Genomic DNA, 12,709 nt, shown 5'->3' with positions numbered 1-12,709 from the left:
TCTATCCACATGGTCACACACTCCTGAGCAGAGGTAGCCGTTATCTACCACTGCACAGAGCACACGCTCAAAGAAAGTTTTATTGGCTTACTGATATTTCTTATTATAAAGCATGGGAAAGCAACTGAGGATGGTCCAAGTGCTTGGGCCCATGCCATTCATATGGGAGATACAGATGGATTTCTTGGCTTCTGGCTTTGAGCAGCCCCAACCCCAACCATTGTGGCCATGTGGGGAGTGAACCAGCAGTTGGAAATCTCTCTATCTGTATGTGTGTGTGTATGTGTGTGTAACTATGCCCTTCAAATACATACATACATACACATTTTTAAAAAGTATGTAATTGTGTGAGTATATAGCTATCAACCACAAGTGTGAAAAGAAATAAAACTACAGAACTTCCTTAAATATCTTTTCTTTCTAACCCTACTCCAATTTCTGCCAATTTTGCAGTCTCACCATACCGCCAAAGAATGAATTAAAGTTTACAAGGAAAGCAGTAGCAAATCTAAACTGAAAATGGTTATAATTATTATATATTTTCTGCTGAAAAGTTTTTTCAGTAGGTATATTCTTTCCTGGGTTTTATTTATGCCCATCAGTTTCTGATAGAAGACAATGGTTTTTCCAATAAATATTCCTCCTGAAATATGGGGTAAATTAAAAATAATAACAGCAATAAAACTGTAGATTATTTAAGGTGAATGGTAGAGAAGCACTTACCCCCAGTTGCCACAGTGATTTCACGTAGGAAATGGCCATAAAATGGAAAATCGAAGGACAGATTCACTCTCTGCAAGGAACAACACCAAAGAATAAAATCAATAACGTGCAGAATGGTAAATATAGAATTAAAAGCCGTTCACTTAAATGATGCTGTTACATTACCCTGCTATAACTGAAGCTGATTTTAAAGCCTAAATGGTACTAAAGAATGCTGTTCTTGGAAATTAAGTAGTTAAAGTATGTGACAAGAACAAAGTTGGGCTGTTGGGCTGTTGGTTTATTCTTGCTTACAAAGACTACCTAGAACTTAAACTTGAAATCAAGCGATTCTTCCCAATATAACTACTAAATTATAGTTGACCAGCTAACAATCAGTTCAGTCATCATGATGAGCAATTTTTTCAGGTCTCTTTTAACTTGATTAGTTCCTCCAAAACAGTAGAACATGTTACATGTCAAGATTCATTTAATAAAAACCAGACAATTTCATTTTACACTATTACAAATGCAATTTGTCTTCTGTGCATCCCATAAGAAAAGTTTCATAGGGGAGGGTATCTTGTACCTACAGATCTGGACCTGAAAACATTTTAATTATTTTAAATACAACGAGTATTCTGGATTCAGTATATTATACCTACTGTTAAAAGCACAGAGTTGGGGCCTGTGCTGTGGCACTGTGGTTAAAAGCCCCGCCCATAGCGGGCATCAGGTCGAGTCCTGGCTACCCCATTTCCTATCTAGCTCCCTGTTAATGCACCTGGGAAAGCATCAGAGGATGGCTCAAGTGCTTGGGTCCCTGCACCCATGTGGGAGACCTGGAAAAAGCTCCTGGCCCCTGGCTTTGGCCTGGCCCAGTCTGGGTCATTGCGGCCACTTGGAGAGTGAGTCATTGGATGGCAGACCTCTCTCTTTCTGTCTCTACCTCTCTCTTTAACCTGCCTTTCAAATAATATAAAAAATACAGAATATATATTGAATAAATATAAAAATAATATGAAATATATAAAATATTTTTAAAAAGCACAGTTGTATGATAAACAATATTGATTTCCAGTGAGCTTTTATTTATTTATTTTTTTAAAGGTTCATTTATTTATTTATTTGAAAGGCAGAGTTACAGAGAGAGAAAGGCATAGAGAGAGATGTCTTCCATCCCCTGGATCACTCCCTAAATGGCTGCAATGCTCAGAGCTGGGATAATCCAAAGCCAGGGGTCTCCCCCATGGGTACAGGGGCCCATAGAATTGGGCCATCTTCCACTGCTTTTTCAGGCCATAGCAGAGAGCTGAATTAGAAGCGGAGCAGCCAGGACTGGAACTGGTGCCCACATGGGATGCCAGCACTGCAGGTGGTGGCTTTACCCACTAAGCCACAGCACTGGCCCCTACTTTTATTTTTTATAGGGGAAAATTGGTGGTACTTTGGGAGAAAGCTTATTAATTCTGTCTTTGTTTTTCTAAAAAGGGCTTGGGGTCTGTGGTTTATAACATTTAAAAGAAATATACATTTGGGTGTGTGTAGGTGTTTATTTTTAAAATAAAAACAGAAGATGCATGACTTTTTTGTAAGTTTAAAATAACACTGAGTGAAATAATATATAAGCTGGAGTTGCAGCATATCATGTAAAGCCTCTGCCTGTAACGCCTGCATCCCATGTAGGCCCTGGTTCAAGTCCTGGCTACTCCACTTCCAATCCAGCTCCCTGTTAATGTGCCTGGGAAAGCAGCAGAAAATGGATCAAGCACGTGGGCACCTGCCACCCATGTCAGAGATGGGCTGGAGTTCCTGGCTCCTGGATTTGGCCTGGCCCAGCCCCGGTATTGTGAGCATTTGAGAAGTTAACCAGCAGACAGAAGATCTATCTCTCTCTCACTCTTTCTGTCCCCCTCTCTCTGTGTAATACTGACTTTCCAATAAGTAAATATTTTAAAAAAGAAATAACTTGAAGTAGATATATTATAACTGGGAAAGAATCAAAATAAAATAAAATAAGCATGGTCTATACAAAGATGATCAAGTAAGATGACAGTATTCAGAGGAAAGTACTCTCAATCACTATTTAGAGCCTCAAAGCTGTAGCAAGCTACCTATAATAAAAGGCTATTATGTTAATATTCCACAATATGTAATTTATATTTGTTCCAATACACAAATTTAAAAAAAATAGAAAAGTTATCTAGATTGAATTTAGTCTTTGTAATTTTGCAAATGATTGGTTTTTTATATCCATCAGAGATCTTTAATGACTTATTTGGCATGAAATTAATCATTCCAAATTTACAGTGACTTTCAATTAGGTTTTCTTTTCTTTTTAATGAAAGCCACATCTTCATAAAGGGCTTATCATCACTGTAATTTTCTGCTGACTAACAAGAACAACAAAACTCATTTTCACTGCACCAACTGAAATGAGTGGTCACTAATAAACCCACAATGCAAGCTTCTATGGTAAAATTATTTATCTTGAAGAACATGTCAGAAATAATTCCATAAAGGCACTTGCTGAAATACATTGATTTCCAGCATTCTCATTTATTGCCACACTCATCAGTAAACTGGTGGAACAGACAGGGCCAAGCATTTTTACTTCTGGAATCAGAATTTGGTTTAAACACACATTGCTATCAATAACACTCTGCTAACTGCTACCAAAGATGAAATTGAGGGGCCAGCGGCACCGTGGCACAGTAGGTTAATCCTCTACCTGTGGTGCCAGCATCCCATATGGGTACCGGTTCTAGTCCCGGCTGCTCCTCTTCCAATCCAGCTCTCTGCTATGGCCTGGGAAAGCAGTAGAAGATGGCCCAAATGCTTGGGCCCTGCACCCACGTGGGAGACCTGAGGAAGTGCCTGGCTCCTGGCTTCAGATTGGCACAGCTCTGGCTATGGCGGCCATTTGGGAGGTGAACCAACAGAAGGAAGACCTCTCTCTCTTTGTTTCTCCCTCTCACTGTCTGTAACTCTACCTCTCAAATAAAATAAAAACTTAAAAAAAAAAAAAAAAAGGATGAAGCCGAGGGATATGACAGGATTTTCTCAGACACTGTAACTACTTAAATATGTTTGGGATTAAATTAAGACACATATTTACATACATCAAGAATTTTTGTTGAGAATAGGTCCATGAAATTTACTGATACATTGTCTTAAAGAACAGATCTATGACTGAAATGTTTCCACCTTAATGTCCACCTTAATTATCACCTGCTTCACGCTGATACTGAACAGCAATGGCAGCTGAGGAAGATGCTACCTCCTAAGTAGCTGTGACGTGCATCTACTTCTCTCCAGTCATCTCCGACACTTCCCTAGGTGTAGGTCACTATTATTGCAACAGTCTCCTCACAGGCATCTTGGCTCCAGTTCTCTGTGAATACATCCTGCCTACTATCTAACCCATTGCTATCATCTTCCACTTCGGATCATTCAGTCTAGAATCCCACTGTCTCTAAGAATAATGCCAACAAAGTGGAAATGAGTGTTGAGGCTGACACTAACTGTCCCCTACCACCTCACAACCTCCCCCACTCTTCTCTGCTCTAATCATCTACAGAGAATAGCGTCAGCTTTTTCAACCTGGCACCATTTTTAATTTTCTTAATGACTTTTCTTTAAAATTTTATTTATTTGATAGGCAGAATTACAGAGAGAGAGGGAAAGACACAGAGAGAAAGATCTTCCATCCATTGGTTAGTGTCTCAGATGGCACCAATGGCCAGAGCTGGGCCAGGCTGAAGCCAGAAGCCAGGAGCTTCCCCTGTGTCTTCCACATGAGTGGCAGAGGCCCAAGCACTGGGGCCATCCTCTACTGTTTTCCCAGACACATCAGCAGGGAGCTGGCTCAGAAGTGGAGCAGCATGAATTGAACCAGGGCCCGTACAGGAAGCCAGTGTTGCAGGCAGCAGCCCAACCAGCTGTGCCGTAAGCTTGGCCTGGAGAGCTGTCTGTTTAAATCTTTCTTTCCATGTCTCTCTAATCATTCACACACACACACACACACACACATTTATTTTAATGGGAAACCTTTTGAAATCTGTGCTTAACTTTTTTCATATCATAACAACTTCAAAGTGAAATGAACTCACAGGCAGAGATTGGTGGGCATGGAAAGGTAAGACATGCAGCCAGGTCTGGAGACGCAGGCCACACTCTCCACCTCTGCCACACTAACAGAAGGAGGAGGCACACTGACAGAAACAGCAAGTGACTGTCATCCCTCCTTAAACACAGCTGCGCACACCCGCACAATCAAAACAATAAACAGATGAATCAATCATCAAAACTAAGCACTAGAATTTCTTGAAGTACTTAGAAGCTAAATGCTGATATATTCAATATAATCATTCCTGAGTAGCTAGATCACTGTGTTGTCATGGTACGGTATAAAAACAGGTATTAGAGGGGGTTAAAGGAAGTTTCATTTGTTCATTCTTTCATTCAGTCAGCCAATCAACAATCATTCATTCATTCCCTTGTATGTATCAGGCACTAAAACAGAGGCTTGGGGCAGACAGTGATTAAGTTCCACTCATTTTAGGAGTGGTGGATCAAGCATCATGGAAAGGTAACCAGCAGAGCCATGTAGGGGCAGAGTGAACACCGTGGGCCTGACAGATGGCTGTGAAATGGAGCTACTTTGAGAGAGCCACCTGAGATCTTAAGACACAGGAGGGGCTGGCGCTGTGGCGCAGCAGGTAAAGCTGCTGTCTGCAGTGCTGGCATTGCATATGGACACCAATTTGAGACCCGGCTGCTCCCCTTCCAATCCAGCTCTCTGCTATGTCCTGGGAAAGCAGTGGAAGATGGCCCAAGTCTTTGGGCCCTACACCCACATGGGAAGACCCAGAGGAAGTTCCTGGCTCCTGGCTTCGAATTGGCACAGCTCCAGCCATTGCAGCCAATTGAGGAGTGAACCAGCAGATGGAAGACCTCTCTATCCTCTCTCTCTCTGCATCTCCTTCTTTCTCTGTGTAACTCTGACTTTCAAATAAACAAATAAATCTTTAAAAAAAAAAAGACACAGGAGTGGAAGGGATGAGTCAAAATGTACAGGGGAAGTAAAACTAAAAGAAGGAATTTGTAATTAACTGGACATAAAAATTGGGAGAGTGTGAGAAAGAACGTGGAATTCAGCACAGGTTTCTAGCTGGGTGACTGGTGAACCCTGGTCCCACCAACCAAGACGACAGAGCAAGATGAGCTATTTTGTTTAGGTGTGAGAAAACTCACTGAATCACAAATTAGTTGTGCATCCTTTAACTATACAATAAAAAGAAAATTAAAATAACCCCAAAATATATATGAAACAAAATGGCTGTTCTGCAACCAAAAAAGCTAAGATAACCTTGGGCAATGTTAGAACAGGCAACTGCAACCAAAACCAAACCAAAGACAGACTATGGTGTAATTACCGTATCTTGAATATTACGCTATCCTAGATCCCATCCCTTAAAAAGATTCAATGTTAAAGGAAAAAACGCTTCAGGAAAGTGGTCATGTGAGGGTCCAATTAATTAATCAAGAGTTTAGGAAAAAACAAATGCCAAGAGGAAAATTTTAAAGAGCAAGGGAGGCATAAATAAAACCTCTTGAATTTGTTAGCAGCTTTCTTATATTTTAAGGAAAGGGGTTATCTATTAGAAAAGAGAGGGAATAGTAATTTTGAGATGGTGGAGGGTAAGTTTATGAAACATTTTTGAAGAGCTGGTAGAAATACACAGGGTTCAGGTTGTATACAGCCACATATGAAGGTATTTCAAAAGTTCACAGAAAATGGAAAATGCAATAAAAAAGTATTTTTTATTTTGATGCAAAAGTTTTGAAATCTACATAGTTTTTTGCTCGTATATGCATCAAATAAGTGTATGTTTTAATTTTCATTTCCACAATTTTTTTTTCTGGCCAAAGAGAAAGATCTCAAGGAGAAAGACAGCCAGCCAGACAAGGGCAGGCCATGGCAGAAGTCAGGAGTCAAGAATGCAGACCAGGTCTGAAAAGCAGCAGAAGATGGCCCAAATCCCTGGGCCCCTGCCACCCACGTGGGAGACCTGGAGGAAGCTCCTGGCTGCTGGCTTTGGATTGGCTTAGCCCTGGCCATTGTAGCCATCTGGGAGAGTGAACCAGTGGATGGAACATCTCTGCATGTCTCTCCCTCTGTCTGCAACTCTGCCCTTCAAATAAATACATAAATAAAAAAAAAAATAAAAGAGAGATGCAGACCAGATCTCTGACACGGGTTGCAGGAAATCAGGTACTTGGGCCATCACCTGCTGCCTCTGCAGGTCTGCAGCAGCAGGAAGCTGGAGTTCAGAGTCAGAGCTGAGATTCAAAGGCGAGCACATCAATGCGCGAAGCAGGAATCTTAACTGCCAAGGCAGAAGCCACTTACGCCTGAACTTTTTCAAGTATTCTTATATGTGACTGCGGCCTTTGAAACACATGATGCCTTTCCAGTATCTGTTCCATCGCGATTGCTGCTGGCAACAGACTACACTCATTCAGAGTCACACGGCTGGATTTCCTAGTAGGCCTGTATGTCTGTGTCTTTTGCACGCTTTTCTTAAGCTTACCGCTATCCCTTTTCAGCTAATTATTATCTGCTAATTATTGTTTAATAACACAGGAGTTATAATCCTAAATATACCCCATTTAACTTGCTTGCCTACTTCCCAGTGGTATGACAAAGATAAATTAATTAGTCAAAGCCTGTAAAACCTTGAAGAAAGAAACTTCTTCATAAGAGTTAAGGATCTAGAGTAGGCACAGTTATAATCCTCAAAGCCATTTTTGAAAATGGCATTAATAAAAAAGTGCTTTTGTTTTAGGGAATCATCTTATTTACAGTAATAAAGCTAAATATTTTTTTTCTGGTTCCCTGAGTCTCTTTGTCTTGGTAAGGCCAAATCCTGCTGAAAACAGCCTGTGGGAAGAAAATTAGCAGTAACAAAAGTTTTGATAATTGTTGATCTCATGAGTTCACGACAGTGAACATTTATGGAATATAGGAAGTAGCCACTTACTCAGGAATGAAATAATGGACTAATTCTAATGTTATATACATATATATTTTAATATCCTGCTTTTAATTATTAATAATAAATATTTATTATCCTGAAACTATCAAATAGGTAAGGTATTATTCATATTATTGTTGTTAAAGTAAGATTTATATTTTCAAAACCAATCTCAATATTATGGTTTCTCTTCAGATTGTATAAATCTTCCACCTTTTAAAAAATCAATTTCAAAAAGTAGATCAAATAAACTGAGTCATGTTACTTTCAGTTCACTTTTTTGTGCAAAGCATTAATCTTGGGAGAAATTGCAACATTTTTAAACAATACATTTGCTTTATTTACATGGGATATTTTGAACAATACTGACTTATTTACATTAAGATTTAAAATTCAAAAAAATAAAAATGAATATTAGATAACTATAATAAACTTAACTTTTCCAAAATGCATACAACAACTAACTTTCTTGAAACTGAATAAAGTCCCCACAAAACACATTCACCTACAAATGCTTAGAATAGATTATTTTTTTCTTTTAAATTTTTCATTCCTTTATTTATTTATTTGAGAGAGTTCCTACCTACTGATTCACTCCCCAAATGCCTGCAACAGCCAGGGCTAGGCCAGGCTGGGACTGAGAACCTAGAGTTCAATCTAGAACTTCCACGTGGATAGCAGAGACCCAAGTACATGGGTCATCACTTGCTGATGATGTATGTATTAGCAGGAAGTTGGAATCCAGAGTATGGCTAAGACTTGAACCCAGGCACTTTGATAAAGAATCCAGCATCCTGAGCAGCATCTTAACTGCTAGGTCAAATGTCTGCTCTTCACTGACAAACTTTTTTTTTTTTTAACTTTTATTTAGCAAATATAAATTTCCAAAGTACAGCTTATGGATTACAATGGCTTTCCCCCCCCATAACTTCCCTCCCACCGGCAACCGTCCCATCTCCTGCTCCCTCTCCCCTTCCATTCACATCAAGATTCATTTTCAATTCTCTTTATATACAGAAGATCAATTTAGTATATATTAAGTAAAGATTTCAACAGTTTGCACCCACATAGAACATAAAGTGTAAAATACTGTTTGAGTATTAGTTATAGCATTAATTCATATTAAACAACACATTAAGGACAGAGATCCTACATGAGGAGTAAGTACACAGTGACTCCTGTTGTTGACTTAACAAATTGAAATTCTTGTGTATGGCGTCAGTAATCTCCCTAGGCTCTTGTCATGAGTTGCCAAGGCTATGGAAGCCTTTTGAGTTCGCTGAATTCAATCTTATTTAGACAAGGTCATGGTCAAAGTGGAGGTTCACTCCTCCCTTCACAGAAAGGTACCTCCTTCTTTCATGGCCCATTCTTTCCACTGGAATCTCACTCGCAGAGATCTTTCATTAGGTTTTGGGTGTTTTTTTTTTTGCCAGAGTATCTTGACTTTCCATGCCTAAAATACTCTCATGGGCTCTTCAGCCAGATCTGAATGCCTTAAGGGCTGATTCTGAGGCCAGAGTGCTGTTTAGGACATCTGTCATTCTATAAGTCTGCTGTGTATCTTGCTTCCCATGTTGTATCGTTCTCTCCATTTTTAATTCTGTCAGTTAGTATTAGCAGACACTAGTCTTGTTTATGTGATCCCTTTGATTCTTAGACCTATCAGTGTGATCAATTGTGAACTGAAATTGATCACTTGGACTAGTGAGATGGCATTGGTACATACCACCTCGATGGGATTGAATTGGAATCCCCTGGCACGTTTCTAACTCTACCATTTGGGGCAAGTCAGCTTGAGCATGTCCCAAGTTGTACATCTCCTCCCTCTCTTATTCCCATTCTTATATTTAACAGAGATTATTGAAATCTTCTTCCTTTACTAGTCACAAGACACATACTTCATAATCCTCTTTTAAAATTTTCCATCATTCTTTCCTAATCGTTGAAAGATCCAGCACAATTTTAGAATCAGAGAGGTCTCAAATGACACTCCAGCACTAGTACTTGGCTGTGCGATTTCATAAAAGATTTGAGGGTTTTAAGCCACAGTTTGCTCAAGACAATTCTTTAAAATGTCATTACGAGGATCAAATGACTGAATAACACCTGGGCCTTCATAAGCACCAAATCAATGATTGCATCATGCACATGAAGGTGTCCAGCAGGGCAACAGTGCCTCAAGCTAATCTCCTAAACAAAAGTCGCTCCTTCTGCAATTGCTACTATACAGATGCACATGATTCACTGTATTTTCTACTACATGAACACAGCATCACTTTAAAGAGAATTAAACTAAGGCAGCAAACTAGTTTTCTTAATAGAACTGATACCACAATTAGACATTATACTTTAGAGCAATGCTATCATAACTTCATTTTTGTGATACTGAAATAAGCAAAATGACCATATTTATAGGTATGAGGAGAATGGGAGCATCAGTTAATATATGAGACATTAACCTAAATATTTTGTCTATATTTAATGAGTATGAATGATAAAATTGGTAGTTGAAAGTATGAAGAGGGGGCCAGCGCTGTGGCACAGCGGGTTTAAAGCCCCAGACTGCAATGTCGGCATCCCACATGGGCAGTGGTTCGAGTCCTGGCTGCTCCACTTCTGATCCAGCTCTCTGCTATGGCCTGGGAAAGCAGTAGAAGATGGCCCAAGTCCTTGGGCCCCTGTACCCACATGGGAGACCTGGAAGAAGCTCCTGGCTTCTAGTTTTGGATCAGCTCAGCTCCAACCATTGTGGTAATTTGGGGAGTGAACCAGTGGAATGGAAGACCTCTCTCTCTCTGGTTCTATTTCTCTCTGTAACTCTTTCAAATAAATAAAATAATTCTTTAAAAAAAGTGTGAAGAGAAGCAAGATATTTGTATAGTTGCCAAGTGCCTCCTAAGAAAGACATTTGTTAATCACAAAATAAAACAAAAATAATGACTTTACAATGAAGAAACAAAACCTAGCAGCAGGCATCACACAGTGACAGGCAGAAAGGCGAGAGTGCAGGGGGGTGAGAGAGTTAGAGTCAAACTCGCTTCCCCAGTCTCACAATAACACAGTCACATGATAATGGTATCAATCATCTCTTATCAGGCCCTACTTCCTAACATCCTTGAGTTGAGGATTAAATTTCCAGGACATCTGAGGGATGCGACACATTCAATCCCCTGCAATGTACCTCCTGATATGATGCACAAAGGACAAAATACCATTCCTGCCATATTCTTGCTAAAAACAAGAGACCTGTATTTAATCTGTAGACACCCCACATCAGGGACACTGAACAAAATCACTGTCAACACTCCTCAACAGTGTCAAGTTCATGAAAGACCAAGAAAGACTAAGGAACTGTCATAGATTAGAAGAAAGTAGGACATTTGAGAAATAAACACAACGGGTGTCCTAAGTTGCATCCTAGATAAGAAAAAGGATAATTTGGAGGCAATTAGCAAAATTCAAGTAAGACCTATAGATGAGTGGAGTGCATGCCAATATTATCTCTTGGTATTGATACTCATTATATATATATATATATATATATATGTATGTATGTATGCATGTTATTAACATTTGTGGAGATAGGTGAGAGCTATATAGAAACTATCTAAAACTTTTGCAAGTTCTTTTATAATTGTGAAATTATTTCAAATCAAAACTTTATAAACAACAATAAAGAGAGAAGTAATACATTCAAATCACTAGGAGGAAAGGAGCCAAGATTTCAATCAAGGCATGTTTGACCCCAGTACTCTGATTCTCCACAACTTTATCACTCTATCTGCCTTCATCTCGGTTGGTGACTCACTTCCCATCTGTTATCAGCCCTCAGTAACTGGGTTTTCTACCTGGAATCTTTAATATTGTCAGCCCTTAGCATTTTCATTCTTGGTTGACATACAACTAAGTTTTACTAGAAATGCAGTAATAGTAAAATATAATCAGAATCAGAAAGCACCCAGATGCAAGACTCTACAGCCACACAAAAGAGACAGTCTGAGAGAGGTGCAATGCAGCCTTCCCAGAACAAATGTCAGGAGGCACAAAAGCAGGATGAACCAGGTGCCCAGTTGTGCAAGGCCGCAGCAAACTGGATAGCACCTGAGGCATGGGTGCAAAGCAGTGAGTGCCTTCTCACCAGATGCCCAGCCTCACTGGAAAGAATTCATGTTGTGTACTTTGGGGGATCCAATGCCTTCATTTCTTATGCTCCACAGATAGATTAGGGAGCCTGTTTTCTAAACTCATGAAACATTTAGTTTGCTTTTAAAAAATTCTTAAAGATAAGCTGGCTTTCACTGCTTTGTTCACCAATGTGACAGAAATGGCTTCACTTATAAAAGTGATACAAACTGGCCGGCGCCGCGGCTCACTAGGCTAATCCTCCACCTTGCGGCCCGGCACACCGGGTTCTAGTCCCGGTCGGGGCGTCAGATTCTCTCCCAGTTGCCCCTCTTCCAGGCCAGCTCTCTGCTGTGGCCCAGGAGTGCAGTGGAGGATGGCCCAAGTACTTGGGCCCTGCACCCCATGGGAGACCAGGAGAAGTACCTGGCTCCTGCCATCAGATCAGCGTGGTGCGCCAGTTGCAGTGCGCTGGCCGCGGTGGCCATTGGAGGGTGAACCAACGGCAAAGGAAGACCTTTCTCTGTCTCTCTCTCACTGTCCACTCTGCCTGTCAAAAAAATAAATAAACAAAAAATTAAAAAAAAAAATTAAAAAAAAAGTGATACAAACTGACAAGTAGGAGAAAGATGCAGACATCAATGGAGTCATGGGCTGCGGGACCATGTTTCAGGCAACAACGACAACATACGCAATGGCAAACCTGTAAGACTATGTGGCCAGGTGACCTCATAGCCATCTTCCTTTGTCTAAGCACACTCTATGAAGTTCACAGAACAGCAAAATCATGACACAATTCTTTTCAGTGATACAGGACTGGATAGACTGATGCAAATAGACGC

At 40.1% G+C, this 12,709-nt stretch overlaps 1 protein-coding gene across 2 annotated transcripts in view; it reads right to left on the bottom strand.

The window, feature by feature from the left end:
• The window catches only part of PLXDC2 (plexin domain containing 2), a 463,255-nt gene that overhangs the window by 202,400 nt on the left and 248,146 nt on the right, over positions 1-12,709 (bottom strand). For both annotated transcript variants that reach the window (XM_051821437.3, XM_089311513.1), the window contains exon 4: positions 724-793. In XM_051821437.3, the coding sequence (XP_051677397.1) occupies positions 724-793 (70 nt within the window). The remainder of the gene's footprint in view (positions 1-723; positions 794-12,709) is intronic.

The sequence above is a fragment of the Oryctolagus cuniculus genome, chromosome 13 (genome assembly GCF_051225735.1).
Source record: "Oryctolagus cuniculus isolate XC-2025 breed Fujian yellow rabbit chromosome 13, ASM5122573v1, whole genome shotgun sequence".
Taxonomy (NCBI): Eukaryota; Metazoa; Chordata; class Mammalia; order Lagomorpha; family Leporidae; genus Oryctolagus; species Oryctolagus cuniculus.
Note: the sequence above shows the minus strand (reverse complement) of the source record. Positions and strands in the feature narration are given on the sequence as shown.